Source organism: Cuculus canorus, chromosome 2, assembly GCF_017976375.1.
Source record: "Cuculus canorus isolate bCucCan1 chromosome 2, bCucCan1.pri, whole genome shotgun sequence".
NCBI classification, from domain to species: domain Eukaryota; kingdom Metazoa; phylum Chordata; class Aves; order Cuculiformes; family Cuculidae; genus Cuculus; species Cuculus canorus.
Genome location: NC_071402.1, coordinates 128,104,658 through 128,120,738, shown reverse-complemented (window position 1 = coordinate 128,120,738; position 16,081 = coordinate 128,104,658). Strand labels below are relative to the sequence as shown.

The window sequence follows — 16,081 nt, the reverse complement described above, 5'->3', positions numbered from 1 at the left end:
ACTGGAAGCAAATGACATAGCTTCCAATATGTGCAGGTGGAGAAGCTGAAGGAACTGTTATTTTTAGGGTTGTGCAGAAAATGCAATTTGTTTGCCTGATTTCTTCCAAGAGTGGGAGGTGGAGTGTGAAGGCTGAGCTAACCCAAAACAAGAAACAGTCTTACTTTTGATAAAAAAAAAAAAAATTCAACACAAATTGTGGTGAAGAGGTAGGAACTAAATGAGCAAAATGTGATGTTTCAAAAGAAGTGTGGACAACAGGTGGAGGGAGCTGATTCTGCCACTCTGCTCTGATGAGACCTGACCTCTGATGAGGCTGCATCCAGCTCTGGGGTCCTCAGATCAGGAAGGACATGGAGCTGTTGAAGCAGGTTTGAAAGAGGGTCACAAGATGATCAGAGGGCTGGAGCACCTCACCTATGAGGACAGGCTGAGACCCAGTGCTGTTCAGCCTGGAGAAGAGAAGGCTCTGGGGAGATCTTATAGCAGTCTTCCAGTACCAAAAGGGGGCTTGCAGGAAAGCTGGGGAGGGGCTCTTTATCAGGGAGTGCAGTGATAGGATGAGGAGTAATGGTTCCAAATTAAGTGAGAGTAGATTTAGACCGGTTACAAGGAAGAAATTCTTTACAATGAGGTCAGTGAAACAGGTTGCCCAGGGAAGTAGTGGAGGTTCCATCCCTGGAAACGTTCAAGGTCAGGTTGGATGGGGCTCTGAGAAACTCAATCTAATTAAAGGCATCCCTGCTTCTGCAGGAAGGTTGGACTAGATGATCTGTAAAAGCCCGTTCAGACCCAAAGCATTCTATGATTCTTAGCTTCTCTAAAAACATTAATGATTTTAGCTATGTTTGTTCACGTAATTTAGAAGTGTGAAATGAAAACAGTTCTTGTAATAACATTTCTTAGTTCAAATTCACCAGCACATCTTTCCTTTTAGTTGAAATTTGCCTAATGCAGTGAATCAATTCCCCAAGTTGGGCATGACCTTGCAGATGGCTTTCACAAGCCTGAAGTTTTCACTGGATAACTGACACTTCTTCAAATACTCCTTCACCTCTGCTTATGAGCACAGGTTTCAAAACTAAAATTCTTCTAGTTTTCATAAAGATGAGACTCAAGGTGGGAAGTGGTACTCTGATAATGGGGCCAGGCTAGAGCCCTGCAGGCTGTTTCCAAGGGGGATTCTGAGGGCAGGAGCCTGCAGGTCAAAATCATAGAATCATAGAATAGTTTGGGTTGGAAGGGACCTTAAAAGATCGTCTAGTTCCAATCCCCCTGCCATGGGCATGGACATCCCACTAGATCAGGCTGCCCAAGGCCCCATCCAACCTGGCCTTGAACACCTCCAGGGATGGGGCAGCCACAACCTCCCTGGGCAACCTGTGCCAATGCCCCACCACTCTCATGATGAAGAAACTCTTCCTCACGTCTAGTCTAGACCTGCCCCTCTCCAGTTTGTACCTGTTCCCCCTCATCCTATCACCACAAGCCTTTGTAAACAGCCCCTCCCCAGCTTTCTTGTAGTCCCTTTCAGGTACTGGCAGGTCGCTATAAGAGCTACTCTGAGCCTTCTCTTCTCCAGGCTGAACAGGCCCATCTCAGCCTGTCCTCGTATGGGAGGTGCTCCAGCCCTCCAATCATCTTAGTATCCCAGCTCCATATCCTTCTTATGTTGAAGATTCCAGAACTGGACACAGTGTTCCAGATGAGGTCTCACAAGAAAGGAACAGAGAATCGCTTCCCCCGCCCTGCTGGCCACGCTTCTTTTGATGCAGCCCAGGACACAGTTGGCCTCCTAGGCCGTGAGTGCACATTGCCGGCTCACATGGACCAGCACCCTCAAGTCCTTCTCTGCAGGGCAGCTCTCAATCCCATCATCTCCCATCCTGTACTGAAACCGGGAGTGCCCTGACTCATCAAAAAAAAAAAAAAAAAAAAAAGGAAAAAGAAAAAAAAAATCACTCTAAACCTCTCCGCGGGATCCTTGGCCGCGGCTCCTCCTGCCCCGCTGTGGCACTGACCTTCACCTGAACCCTGAGCCGGGGGCGGGAGCACGGGCGGTGCCCGGCGCTATAAAGGCCGTAGCGGTGCGGGCGGCTCGGCCCCCCCCCCCGCAGGGACCGGGCTGCGGCCGCGGGGCTGGGCACACGGCTGGGCTCGGGCAGGTGAGGCGGGGAGGGGGGGAAAACGCAGCCAAGAGGCTGTTCAAAAGGATGATTAAAAAAATAATATTTTTTTTTTTTAATGTCAGGTTGATTATGCCTTTTGTTATCGTTATTTTAGCCTACTGTTTACAAAGGCTTGTGGTGATAGGACGAGGGGCAGCGGGTGTGAACTGGAGAGGGGAGGGTTTAGACTAGATGTAAGGAAGAATTTCTTCACCGTGAGAGTGGTGAGGCACTGGCACAGGTTGCCCAGGGAAGCTGCGGGTGCCGCATCCCTGGAGGTGTTCAAGGCCAGGTTGGAATGGGTTTTGGGCAGCCTGGTCTGGTGGGAGGTGTCCCTGCCCGTGGCAGGGGGATTAGAACTGGATGATCTTTAACGTCCCTTCCAACCCAAAGTACTCTATGATTCTAAGTCATGGATGATTCTAATCAAATTTGCATGTTGGGTGTTTTGGGGGTTTGGCACATCGGTTATTTACCACCTCTAAATCTTACTTGGTGTGTGGCATAATGTGTGCGTCTGTCTTTAGTCTTTATCGTAATCATGATCACCTTATGAATGTAATAAGTTTTGATCAAACTCAAGATAATTAAGGAAATCCTCTGTTCTGTAATAGATTATCGACAACAACTTGGTATGAATGTTCTAAGGATTTAGCATAAAAGACTACTAAAACAGGCAACTGAGTTAGACTCTATTATAATAGTTTCCACTGTTCTTGGTATCTCATTTAAAGTAGTTCTTTATCATGCTGTTACATAGGTGTTTTAGTCATTATATTTAACTAGGGCAATATTGAGACTGACATGTAATGAGTCATGGAAAAACCCACAAGTATTTTATTGTGAACTCTTTGAATATGTACTATTTTTAGATGTTTTGTTGCTTTTTTAATGCAGGTCTTGATTAACGTGACTTTATCTCATAAGCGTACAACAAAGAAGAAAAATGAAGGACTATTTTGTAAATCCCACAGAAAAGAACCTCTCTGATGCTGGTAAGGCACAGGCATGAAAGCCATGCGTGCGTTTGAGGAAGATATGCCACAGCTCCAAATCTGAAGGTGCATTATAAGAATTTCCTGATTACCCTAGTGGTTTTATAGCAGATAACATAATGAGTTTTCAGTGAACTAAAGCCACCGCCTAGAACATGTTTATGCAGGAATCATTCCACCACCAAGTTCAACAAAATTCATTTACGTAGGTAAAACTAGGTGGATCCTGGCCTGGGCTTGAAAATGCTCCTTAGATAAGCTCATTATTCCCTTAGGAAGCACATTATTCCCTTCAAAAGGTTGTCTAAACCAGTCTTTATACTTTGACTGACGATAAAAACGGTATGTGGAAAAATCTTTTCATAATAAGTCGGCAGATAAGGTAAATGTACAGCTGGGTCCTGATTGTGTCTACTCATCAGTTTCTTTATCCATTTATTATGTATCATTTTATGCATTTAGAATCATAGACTTTGTGGGGTGTGATTTTTCTCTTGTGTAGATTTCTAAAGCCTGTAGTACAATGGAAGTGGGATGTGTGGCAACTACTGCCATACAAAGAAATAACGAAGATGGTTATTATGGGCAAAGACATGTTTCTTCAGTTAACTCCCATCCATTCTGTGTTACCTACAGCAATTATAGCCTTCACTATAAGCAGTTCCAGTTATTTCAGTAGAGGCTGCTTCTTGTATAAGAGTTTGCAGAATTAATTAATTAATTCTTGATTTTAGTCTTTGATAGCCTTTCTGTATAAATATATTTCAATTGTAAAAATGAAGGGTTTATTCCATCTCAGAAATGGAGCTGGAAGCTTTTTTTGGAGTAAAGAAAACAAACTGAATTGAAAGGAAACTTCAAGAAAAAATTGCTAGGTTGCTCCACAAACATGAGTAACATCCGGTCTTTAAGATTTACTGCAAAAGAATCAGCAGTAACAGCTACAAGACAAACAACTAGTGCAAAAGATGGGATATTATTTTTGTAAGACATCTGTTTTTTACTTCATAGAATTTGCAAGCAAGGAATATGACAACCCCTCTTCCCAACATGATGAAAATCTTGGAGAAAGTGATCAGTTGAAGCCCGGGAAAAAAACGTAGGTATTCCTTGAAATTAACACACTGGCCACTGATGTATTGGATGGAGGGTGGGGTGTTAATACGGCTTTGCTAGAAAAAGCTCATCTTAATTAGTTTCTTGTGTTTTCCTTTAGGAAAGAAAATGAGAAGCCAGAGAAAAAGGCAGTTGGCATTTTTGAATTGGTTAGTGTCCAGTTTGATGGTTGTTTTATATTGTATTTATTTGCCATTTTGAGTTTTTTATTTATGAATTGCAATGAATAGAAAATTGGAACTGGAGAAGACACCTGAGACCTATGCAGTACTACCGCTGGTGTTAGGGCTCTTTTTAACATTTGACCTGTTAGGTCAGATTCCCACCTCTTTATTGGTAGTGTTTGGAGCAGTTCAGCATTAGTGCTGTTGAAGGCTGAAACTCAGTCCTCCTGAGGCTGATCTAGGATGTAGACGCTTCACAGGCCTTACTTTAGCTCTATTTATAAAGGTTTTATCCTGTGTTTGACATCTGAGGTATCTGCTGTTTGAAGGAACAAGCGGTGCATGTCTGTGTCAGTTTTCTATACAACAGCTATTCCTGTATAATTCTTACATGTGAACTTGCTTATTCTGGAATAAGAAGTTTTATTCTTCTCTGGTTTATTCCATGTCAATTTATACTTCGGAAGAGGTTTAGAACAGTCAGGAATAAAATGTTCTGATTTCAGATTAACCACACCCAGGAAAAGCTACTGCGGTTTAAATTCACATCCTTCTTTAAACCAAACAAATGTTCAAAGGTAGACAGGATACAAATGTTCAAAGCCTTAGGATACAATCCCTGTTGCAAACATTTTCTACTGGTAAATATAACCCAGATGGTGGTCGATAACTTATTGTTGGTTACATTTCAAAGGCATTATCTTAGTAAATATGTAACTTACTGGAACACAAAATATTGAACAGAGAAGATCATCTCTTAGAAACACGTAGGACATACACTGGGTTTTTTTCCTGCCGAGCTGGAGAAGATCTGTGCATTCTGCCAATATTCCCTTAGCAGCCCTACCAAGTACTGATTTAAAGATGTATGGGACCTAGTTCGAAACTCATGTTCCGAGCTTGCTTTCAGTTAGTGTGTCACCTACATAGAGTGCTTAGACTATGTAGGTGGGAACAAAGTGTGTTTTCTGAGTTTGCTCTACTGTAACAAATACGTAAACTGTCAGGCACAAGTTCACTCTTTTTCTTTTTTTGCTCTTTTTAATGCTCGTGTAGTTTCACTATGCTGATTGGGTGGATGTTCTTTTGATGATAGTTGGCTTGATCGCAGCTGCTGCAAATGGTGCTGGGCTGCCACTTATGGTCATTATCTTTGGAGAAATGACAAACGCCTTTGTGCTAAGCGGCATAAACTCAACTGTGTCAGAAGGTAAAAAGTTAAAATTGGACTCCTCTACATACCAGTTATGTTTTGCTACAGGGGCTAAGATTTTTCCTCATACTATGCTGCCCACCTGAATAAATCTCTAATGAGGAAAATTCATCCTGCTCTGAATGACCCAATTGTTTTAATCAATCTTTTCATGGCTTGAACAAGACAAAAGCAGTGCATTTACTGCTCTTTATGAATGAACTTCAAATTTGGCTACATAAAAAGGAACGTGGCCACTCTCTGTATCATAGTTATCAGGCACTGTAATTACAAGAAATTGAGAAAAAATAAATGTGTATTTGCCAAACAGTTATGTATTTTGCAAAACCCCACTTGCTAAATAGAAAATATTCCCAAACAGTTGACTCTAGATTGCCATGATTTATCTTCTACAAATACTGCTTCCACAATTATTACTACTTTTTTTTTTATCCCGACAGATACTTCAGTAAACGGTTCCAGCTGTCCACCAATTCCAGGCATGGATATAGAAGGTGAAATGACTAAGTAAGAGTCTTTGTAGTTATTCTGTCAACAGATTATTGGGGAATTTTTCTTTTACTGTATTATTCCTTGAGCAAATGCCAAACATTTGTTTTCTCAAGGCTACCCAAAAATGTATCACAGGCTTCAGCGCTTACTTTGGTGGGGTAAATGAAGACTAATTGTTGCTTTGTGTGTCTAACTTCCCTCATGAGATACAGTAAGGTCACGTGGCCTTTTATTCCCTTATCACAGGTTTGCTTACTACTATGTGGGAATTGGGTTTGCTGTGTTGATCCTGAGCACCATCCAAGAATGGACGTTTTTGATTGCTGCTACGAGGCAGACAGCAAGGATCCGGCAGAAGTTCTTTTTTGCAGTGCTCCATCAGGAGATGGCTTGGTTTGACACTATCCAGATAGGAACGCTGAACACTAGACTGACAGAGTGAGGGTTCTGTTCATTTTTGACACCCCTAAGTATGACATTTAGATGAAAACTGCCATCTGTCTTCTGCAGAATAGCCTGTAGAGAGTTTAAACAAAGAAGAAAAAAAAAAAGAAAAAATGAAATGCAAAATATTACAACTCTAAGGGAGAGAAATTCATTACTCTTTTCAGCTTCATTTGTGCAGTTTTTGTGATAGATGCATAGGAAGGGTTTTGCTGGAAATGCCTGACATTGGCTTCCTACTGCCCATGAATTATGTGTCAGACAGTATTAGATAAGCAGATCTGCTGTCTCCAGAGCTCTGACACTTTATTGAATGGAAAGGAGTTTTCATTTACATCCAGACAGATCTCAGGCTGGACTCCATCAAGCTTAGAGCTTTTCCATAGACTTATGTAGACTTAGTGATGGGGATTGGTTGTATACCCCGAGATGCAATGGGACAACATAGATGAACGAAGATAGGTTGTTCTTTTTTCTGGACAGAGCTATATCCTGAAAAATGTAAGAAAAGTTTGAATGAAGCCCCTGTAAGCTCTAATATCTGTATGTGCTGGGAGGAGATAATGGGGAGGGAAACTTGGATGAGAAACGGGTTGTTCAATATAATGTTTTTCTGATAGAGTTGAGATAACCCTTGATCTGAGTGTGTAGCCAAAATTAAGAACATAAAATGCATCAGAGAGCTAAGCAGAAGGAATAATTTGGAGAGAGTCATGGGAGGTGAGGAGGCTGTTTGGCTACTTACTTGTGTTGCTCAGTTTAGATTCTGGATAGGGAAACTAGGTCATTTGTGACCTAGTGACAAGGCATAGAAAGAGCAGAGAATGGTGGAAAACACATAAAATAAGTCCTAAAAAACAGGAGATTTCTTCTGTGTTTTGGCCACACAAGAGACTAATGGTAATGTTCAGTAGATGTGGTTCGAAATTTCACTGTGGTGGCTTAGAAATGGCAAGGCTTCTGACATTAGGCCACACAACATGAAACGGGGTGGGAGTTTGAGCAAAAGGCATTCAAAGCTAACAATTTTTTATAATTATTGTTATTCAAAGGGACATCAACACTATCCATCAAGGCATCGGAGACAAGATCTGTATATTTGTACAATTTTTATCCAGATTTCTGGTGGGGATTATCATAGGATTCGTCTACGGTTGGAAGTTGACATTGGTGATTTTGGCAGTCAGCCCTCTCCTTGTTGCAGCAGCAGCAGTTTGGTCAACTGTAAGTGTGTGAGAATAAACAAAGCAAACCAGAAAAACTTTGCAACTCTTATACATAGGAAAGGAGGAAAGAATAAAAGAAACCTAGTGTGATTTCTAAGTAGGGAAGTTGACCCCGTGCTTTCTTTATCATTTCCAGTCCTCCTGTAGCTTTTCTCTGGATTCCCAAGCACATATTTGCGCATCACATTTGTTCTGTTTACCTAAACTGTCCTCATGCTATGTGACAGGAGGATAATCTCCATTAGAACGTGTTTCTTGCGCATGTTTCCTCATGCTGAGGCCTAGGGAGGCCCAGGTACACCCTCACAACCCTCACTGCACCTCTTGACACAAATGCCTATGAAGATCTTTCCATCTGCACCCGTATGATGCCATGTCTTGCAAATAATTTACCAAATTACTATGTATAGAGTGGAAACTAGAACATAGATACAGCTACTGCAGATCGGACTGATATAAATTAGTGAAATATCTGGAGGGATTTTCCTTTTGGATAGGAAAATATTTTATCCTTGTTATAGTCACATTAATGGGTATAATTGTATTCCTGAGTGGTTAATCACATACTAAGGTTTTTTTCCTACTGCAAGCATTTTGAGTAAGTTAGGAAGAACAATATAAGAAGGTGTAATGTGACTGCCTTGCTTACTTCAATGTCTACTCTTACTCTAGTTTCTGAATACCTCAGGCACCCCCTAGTGCAGCCATGGTAAATCTCCCTGACCCCGTGCACATCTTGGTGTAGTTCGTAGGTTGCCCTCAGTTTGGGAGGAAAATGCATCAGTCATGAAGCTCATCTGATGCATCTTTCACTTTAATAAGACATAATGAGAGAATGAGCTGAGTTTTGGGGAGATTCAGGGCACAGAAAGGAGCTGCCTCCCTCTTTCCTAAAAACTCAACTTGTACCTTTAACATTGATCATCTTTATTGACCGATGCAGTGTGCATACTCTTTCAGTTGACTGCAATAACGTCTGGTTTTCAACTTTCCAGCTCCTGACATCCCTTACTGCTAAAGAGCTGTCTGCTTATGCAAAAGCAGGAGCTGTGGCAGAAGAAGTTTTAACAGCAATCAGGACTGTTGTGGCTTTCAACGGACAACAAAAGGCATTAGCAAAGTAAGTTTTTTAAATAGTAATTATATTTTAAATATGGGAAACGATTTTGGCTTGGGGTTGGATTTGTGGGTGATTCTTTTTTGGAGGGGTATAGGAATTTCTGTAGTGTCATTTTGTCCTTCCATAAGTGTACAGCTCACGTGAGAATAAATGTACGTAAATAGACCTTTTCAGTCAATAAGGTTATTTTGTGTTATCACTGCAGCATAGACTCAAATCTCTCCTCTGATTGAGAACTGGAGTTGAATTTGAAGTGAAAGTGGTGAGGTTCTCTCTACCTAGCAGTCAAATGCAGAAAACCATGTGATTAATTGCTTGACATGTGCACTGCTGTTCTGATCTTTCATTAATGAGCTTTTATTTAAGCCTCACTGGATAACAGCCTTAAGTAAAAAAATCACCTCACTGACTTTTATTACTTTAATGATTTGCACTTAACACTAGTAGTCGGCCTAATCCAGTGTTTACCCTAGTCACATGTAAGGAGTGAGGTGGATATGGCTGACCACAGTTTACTTACATATCATGAACAATAACATTCAGTACACAAATAGAGGGCATCACCAATACCATGCAGTTGGGAAAGGCAAATCAGAAGACCTGATACATAGAATCCGTTAATTTCTTCTGTCTTTCTGAATTCTTATGCTTGCCCTGGTCTTGTGCAAACTTTCTAAGGTGATGTTAGCCTTAGCTCAGGGTCCTGCAACCTGCTCCTATATTTGTCTGCTTCCAAGGGCTGAGCTCTGACTATCTTACAGCACTGTATTCTGCTTATTGGGATTTGTCCTTAAGTTGCAAAACCGTTAAGACCCTTTTTGCTGGCACAGTAAAGTTAAGGCCTAGGCTGGTTGTCTCTACTTCCCCCATCTTCTTCCTGATCCCTGCAAATACAGACTTCTGAAAATCTGATGGTAAGACCTGCTTCAAACGTCTTTCTTTCTTTTTTATTTTGCTTTTGAGATCTAGAGACAAAATAACGGATACCCAAGTAACTCCATGCTGCTGTAAATGACTACACTGCCAGACCAATTCAGCAGCAAAGTATTTCATTATCCGGGGTTGGGGAGCTGGGTATAATACAGTGCTGGGTGTGTGGGGAGCTACTGCTTCACCAACACACACACCAAACCACACTTGCCACGCCTTCTTATACATTCGTTGTCATGCATATTCATTCAGTTTCATGAATATTGCAATCACCTTTGAGAACATTCCTTCCCCAGAGCGCGCCTGCGTGGTTAGCTTTCTCAGCCTACCCAGGGGTTCTCAAGAACTCCTCCTCGGGGTCCTCAGCCAAACTCGAGATCCTGCGAATGCGGACCCCCCCCCATCCCTGCACAGCACTAGTCTGCACAACTTGGCACAGTCAAGCCCTGCCTAAATGTCAAACCACAAGCTCTGTTAAGTGCTTAAACTTAAAAATAAACATTCGCAACTTCACAACCACCGCACTTTTCTGTCATGCTGACACGAATCTCCTTAATATCCATTCTCACAATGCCAATAAGAACTTTTCTTTCCTCCACAGCTGACCAGTCAGACAAACTGCTATCAGGGACTGCATAAGGCATTTTGCAAACCATGTATTGTTACTCCTACACAGCTCTTCAATGGCCTCAGAGTTAGGAAGAGCAGTCTTTCACTGCACAATCCCTCTGCTAATTGCAGGTTGACCTTCAGTTATCTTCTGCTTCTGGCAGTGGCTTTGCTGCTCCTCTGTAGTCGAGTGATTACATGTACTTGTTACAATGCTTAAATCCAGTTCTCATTTCCCTGGAGGACCTATGATGCTGCTGACTTGAAGATAGGGCTTGGTTTTAAGAACACAACCAAGTCAAAACATTAAAATATTTTTGAGTAAAAAATACAGTATTGGAAGCTTGTGGGCAATTTGCATGAAGAAAATAGATGCATGTTGTTTGAAGACACTTTCCCAGCTGAGTGAATTTCCTGTCTTCCTACTATAGGGGTGTTTTGTGTGGAAAATACATATTAAGAAAAAAATACAAGCTGCTGAGCGTGTCTCCAACAAGTAAAAAGATATAGTAATCCTAGACTATACTTTACAAAATAAGCTTGAGTAAGTGAAAGTTATTAGCAGAAACCTATAGATGAATTAATATGAACTATCCTTGGAAGAAATAATTCTCTCATTTAACTTGGAACAGCAGTATCAGGACTGACGTGTTCACTTGCTTGCTATATTGCCTTATTAATAGGTAAGCTAAGCTAAGGGAAAGATTCCTGACTTCCCAAAATGGTCAGTAAGAGAAAAACTCTGGCTTAGGAGAGAACTCTGGCTTCTATCGGGCCTGGGATTTGTTTTTTGGTTTTGCCTTTTTAAAATCTGGAAGACTGAATCTTACCTTTCATAGGTAACATTGATAAAACTTTTTCAAGATTTTGTTTCAGGACTAATGTGAACAAATGACTCAAGAGTGGTATCTTGCCTTCCATCGTGATAAAGAAGTCATGCTACTCATTTGTTTTCTAAACGTCTTCCATAGCAGTATGAGAATGTCATTAGCATATTTCAGAGCACATTTATTCAAAGGAATTATATCCCTACTAGTCCTTTGTCAGAAAAAAAATCTGTGTTCTCTTTGTGAGACTTTAATTGCTTTTATGGAAGAAAACCTTTAAATTAAAAAGAAGGCACTGGGAAATATGAGGCAGAAAGGCATATGGTTCCTGTCGAATTAATGGTTTCCTTCTCCTCTTTCAGATATGATGCTAACTTGGAGATGGCTAGAAGTATTGGAATGAAAAAATGCATTATCACTGACACATCTCTAGGAATTTCACAATTTCTTATCTTTGCATCCTATGCACTTGCATTTTGGTATGGAACCAAGCTCATTGATGAGGAAGAAGGTTATGACATCGGCCGTGTGTTAATTGTAAGTTCAACATTGCAACTTTGAAAAACACTAATTTCAAGAAAATAGTTGTGCAAATGGAATATATGTTTCCATTTTCTGCTAAATGCTTGCTAAATTAACTGTTAGAGACTCACCTGGTATGAAAGAACTTAAAGGAAGAAATACTTTTACATGCCCTTTGATATAACAAGTTTGGGCACAGCACTTTGTGTTCCCGCACTAGTTACTATAGAGGAAGCAGTATCTGCACTTTTTCCACTTGCCTTGGATGCTATGGTAGAGCAAGACAAGTAGCTTAGAACTGGTGGCTAGGGAGCAAGACAAGTAATCTGGACAGACAGCAAAATTCAAGCTACACACTAGGATTAAATGAATCCCACTTGTGTGCTGAATGCGTACTGGGAAATCCTCAGGATCTCATTTAACCACATTGTCTTCTCTGGATTTTATTGTTTATCTGGAAGCATTTACTGTACATTACCAATATGTCTAAGTTGGTATTGGTTTGAGGGTACTTAATTATCATCTTGCCATCAAAAGTTTGTCTACAGGCTTAACTTTCACACTCAAGTGATTTCTGATGAGTTTTCTTCCATATGGTTCCTCACAGCAAGTCAAGTTAATTTTGTATTGTTCCCATAAGCGGAATTTCAGTTAAGAAAATCTGGACTAAATTTTGCAAGCCTCTTAAGTTGGGAACATCTGGAATGCAGCAGAGGATGATATTTGTTCTATTTGTTCTTGATAGAAAATGAGAAAGCGTTAGAAAGAAAAGTCATTCATTCCACAAAAGCCTGTGTCAGTAGTCACTATTCACTCCAGGAAAATGGGGAGCAGGCAGAAGCAGCTTTGGAATGCAATTTTCACTCTTGTATTTAATTCTCCTAGAAAGGGTGCACTAGAAAGAACTAAGCAGACGGGCATTAAACAGCTGTACCCTGGTGACTCTGTTACTTCTGTTAACTGCAGTTCTTCCCTCCACCTCCCACAGGTGTTCTTCTCTGTCATCGTCGGAACCTTCTCCATAGGCCAGGCAGCTCCCAACCTGGAGAGTATGGCTAAAGCACGTGGGGCTGCCTATGAAGTATATCAGATTATTGATAAGGTAGGTATCTAGGTAGAAATGAGGACTTTCAACTAGATGTATTTTTTCACTTGTTTTTGGTTTTGGCTTTTTACGAGAATGTAAAAAAAAGCATTCAAAACTCCCTAAAACATAAACTCTGCAGATGCCTACCAATGAAACGCTTAGTATTTCCATTCATATCAAGAAAACTGCCTCTTTATTTGTTACAATGAATACTGACAAAAAATGGCATGTGTATCTGAGATTTATGAAGTCTTTCTCTGATATTAGACTTGCAACTGCAGAGGGAATGTAGTAAGGCACCATACTATTTTTTAAAAATGCATGTATGCACAATTTCAGCTGAAATAGCAGTTGCAAAAGTATGATAACTAGCAATATATTCTAAAAACCTCTTTCTAGAAACGACCCATAGATAGCAGCTCTAAGGATGGCTACAAACCAGACAAGCTCATAGGAGAAATTGAATTCAGAAACATCCATTTCAGTTATCCATCCAGACCTGATGTTAAAGTAAGTGTTCATTTTTTTATTGTACTGAAATTCTGCATCCTGCATCCGTATTATTTCTCTAATATTCTTGTCGTTGTTGAATCCAAAATGAATTCCTGTCTTGTGAGATTTAGCACTACTGGGAAAAAAAAAAATGCCCAAAGACAAAGCTCTAAGTTTATTGCCACTGGCGACCTGCTCGCCATTTTCATGTGCTGGACAAAGGTAAGAGGAATGTGTTGCTTCTAGTCTGCATTTCTATGAACAAGAGTTCTCATAAACAAAATCAGATTTTCAAGATCTGTCACGAAGGGTCTGGGGAACAGGTCTTCTGAGGAGCAGCTGAGGAAACTGGGGCTGTTTAGTCTGGAGGAGAGGAGGCTGAGGGGAGACCTTATCACCCTCTACAACTACAAAGGTTGTAGCGAGGTAGATGTTGGTCTCTTCTCCCAAGTGACTCATGATAGAATGAGTGGAAATGGCCTCAAGTTGCACCAAGGGTGGTTTAGACCGGCTATCAGGAAAATTTCTTTACTGAAAGTGTGGTGAAACATTGGAACAGGCTGCCCAGGGAAGTGGTGGAGTCCCCATCCGTGAAGGCATTCAAAAAACAGGTAGACATGGTACTTCGGGACATGGTTTAGTAGGCACAGTGGTGGTGGGCTGACATTTGGACTAGATTAAGTTGCTCTTTCTGGTCCTGTGCTTGTTCTGAGTTGCTATCATATCCTATGTGAAAAGTGACCTATGAGATAGGCTCTACAACAATTATATCAATAAATTTATTTAAACAAATAATCCTAAATATAACTTTGGAAGCCAAATGTCATTTTAGGCAGATGTTAAAATTACTGGTCGATAAACAGATGTCCCTATTCTTCGCCAGCTGAACTTCTCTTAGTACCCTAACTGTGCAGTGCTGTGTGTGTCATGTCATGGTGATCTGCTTCTGTAATGATTCACTTGGTTTGACCTCTCTACTGTATTCAACAGTTTGAAATCTTTTGAGGACATGAACAAAGGTGAAAGGAAAAGGGATTTGCTGCTGTTGTAACTTGGGGAATGAAAATATAGAAATAGAGTAACAATTAAAAGATGGACATGCAAATTAAGGGGTCAGAATGTGGATGTTCATTTCTTCAAACAACTCTTCCCACCTCAGTCATCTGAGACCTGTCCCATGGTACAGCCAGTATTTGTCCAGGACACAGGAGCTACTGAATGACAGACCCAGATCTAGGCTTTCTGCCTGGCTGACGTCAGTGTAATGCATTTTCTTTCACTCTTGGCTCAGAAATCAGAAGTGACATATCAGACTCTTCATCCTTCCTAAAAATGCGCTGCAGGCCAATGAGCTATGTTATGGGTTTGCAGGCCAAATGTGAGGGAAATAAGAAGTATTTTGTAGTCCTCCTGAAATTTCATGAGTCAACAGCTCTTCCTACTCTGAGTATTAATGTTATTTAATAGAACCAAAAGGAAGCAGCAAAGATGTGTAGAAGTTATCCACAGTCTTTCAAGCAATTGATGCAAGACATCATAATCTCCCCTGTCCAGGCTACACCAAATCAAAGAGATCGAAGAAGTCCAGTTATTGTCAGTTTTAATCTTGACAGCAAGTTGCCTCATAAAAGAGTTAGAAATAGCCTATTAGGTGGTTGTGACTATTTACATCTGGAGAAATTATGGTATGAAGAATATAGTTCTTGACAATGCAGGTACCAGGATACTGGCTTTTTGGAGATACAAACTTTCTGGATGTAACACGGAGAGAGGAGAGCAGTACTGCAACTATTTTAATCTCTCATTGCAAAAACATGTGTAGGCAAAATTATAAATCAGCCTGGTATAAACAAGAAGAGTTCCCATAGCAGCCAAATATTTTGGCAATTGCACAGTATTATTCATATATGACACAGACATCTTTTAAGGTAAAATGTTCCTAAATGTGAAAATAGCAACAAAGATATCATTAATCTGTAACTACTTCCTGGGATGCTGAGGCACTGAACAATCGGGCTTGGGATTTATTAAGGGCTTTACAGTAGTTACCTTGTCAAAATAGCCATTTATATTCTAAACGCAGAAGAAAGCAGGCTTGTTTAGCAGCAATAATGTTTAGCACCTTAGAAAAATATATTTCTGTGAGATTCTTTAACTGTTATGCCATTGTCTAAGCATTGGAAAATGAAGGACAGTCAGGCAATGTAACACCACAAGACTGCTACCAGATCATAAAGATTGGAGAAAATGAGCTATCAAGTTTAGAGTATTGTGGCTGTGTCTGCAATAGTTGATTTGAGTGTGCTGGGGAATTTTCCCAGGCACTGGAATGCAATAATGGTCTATGCAAGAGAACTCTTAAAATGATTCTTGGCATGAACTTGGCCTGTTCCAATTATCAATCTTCTCAAATAATTCCCAGGCTTGGTTTGGTAGCCAGAAGGGCCCGGGAACCATTCCCAAAAGGCAGGTGACATTTAGCCATCCTGTTTCAAAGGCTAATGCACTTCACAAGCATAGATGCGGGCTTTTTTGTATCAGTGCTCCACAATATTCCCAAATACAATTACCTTAGTAATATTGCCATACTTTCTGACTGCACCCCTTACTACTGCTTTGATTACTGTTACAGTTACCTTGACAAACTGACAAACTAGTCAAACTAAGATATAGAGC

General features: G+C 40.6%; 1 protein-coding gene across 4 annotated transcripts in view; it reads left to right on the top strand.

Annotated features, from left to right (window-relative positions):
- Positions 1–2,093: 2,093 nt before the first annotated feature.
- The window catches only part of LOC104068020 (ATP-dependent translocase ABCB1), a 37,106-nt gene continuing 23,118 nt past the window's right edge, over positions 2,094–16,081 (top strand). Inside the window, exons 1-12 of one of the 4 annotated variants that reach the window (XM_054057690.1) lie at positions 2,094–2,165; positions 3,066–3,163; positions 4,175–4,262; positions 4,380–4,428; positions 5,500–5,653; positions 6,097–6,163; positions 6,395–6,586; positions 7,645–7,816; positions 8,814–8,938; positions 11,667–11,841; positions 12,815–12,928; positions 13,313–13,423. In XM_054057690.1, the coding sequence (XP_053913665.1) occupies positions 3,115–3,163; positions 4,175–4,262; positions 4,380–4,428; positions 5,500–5,653; positions 6,097–6,163; positions 6,395–6,586; positions 7,645–7,816; positions 8,814–8,938; positions 11,667–11,841; positions 12,815–12,928; positions 13,313–13,423 (1,296 nt within the window). In that variant the 5' untranslated portion in view covers positions 2,094–2,165; positions 3,066–3,114. Of the gene's footprint in view, positions 2,166–3,065; positions 3,230–4,174; positions 4,263–4,379; positions 4,429–5,499; positions 5,654–6,096; positions 6,164–6,394; positions 6,587–7,644; positions 7,817–8,813; positions 8,939–11,666; positions 11,842–12,814; positions 12,929–13,312; positions 13,424–16,081 lie in introns of those variants that run through there. The other 3 variants (XM_054057691.1, XM_009570847.2, XM_054057692.1) reach the window with 3 other exon arrangements.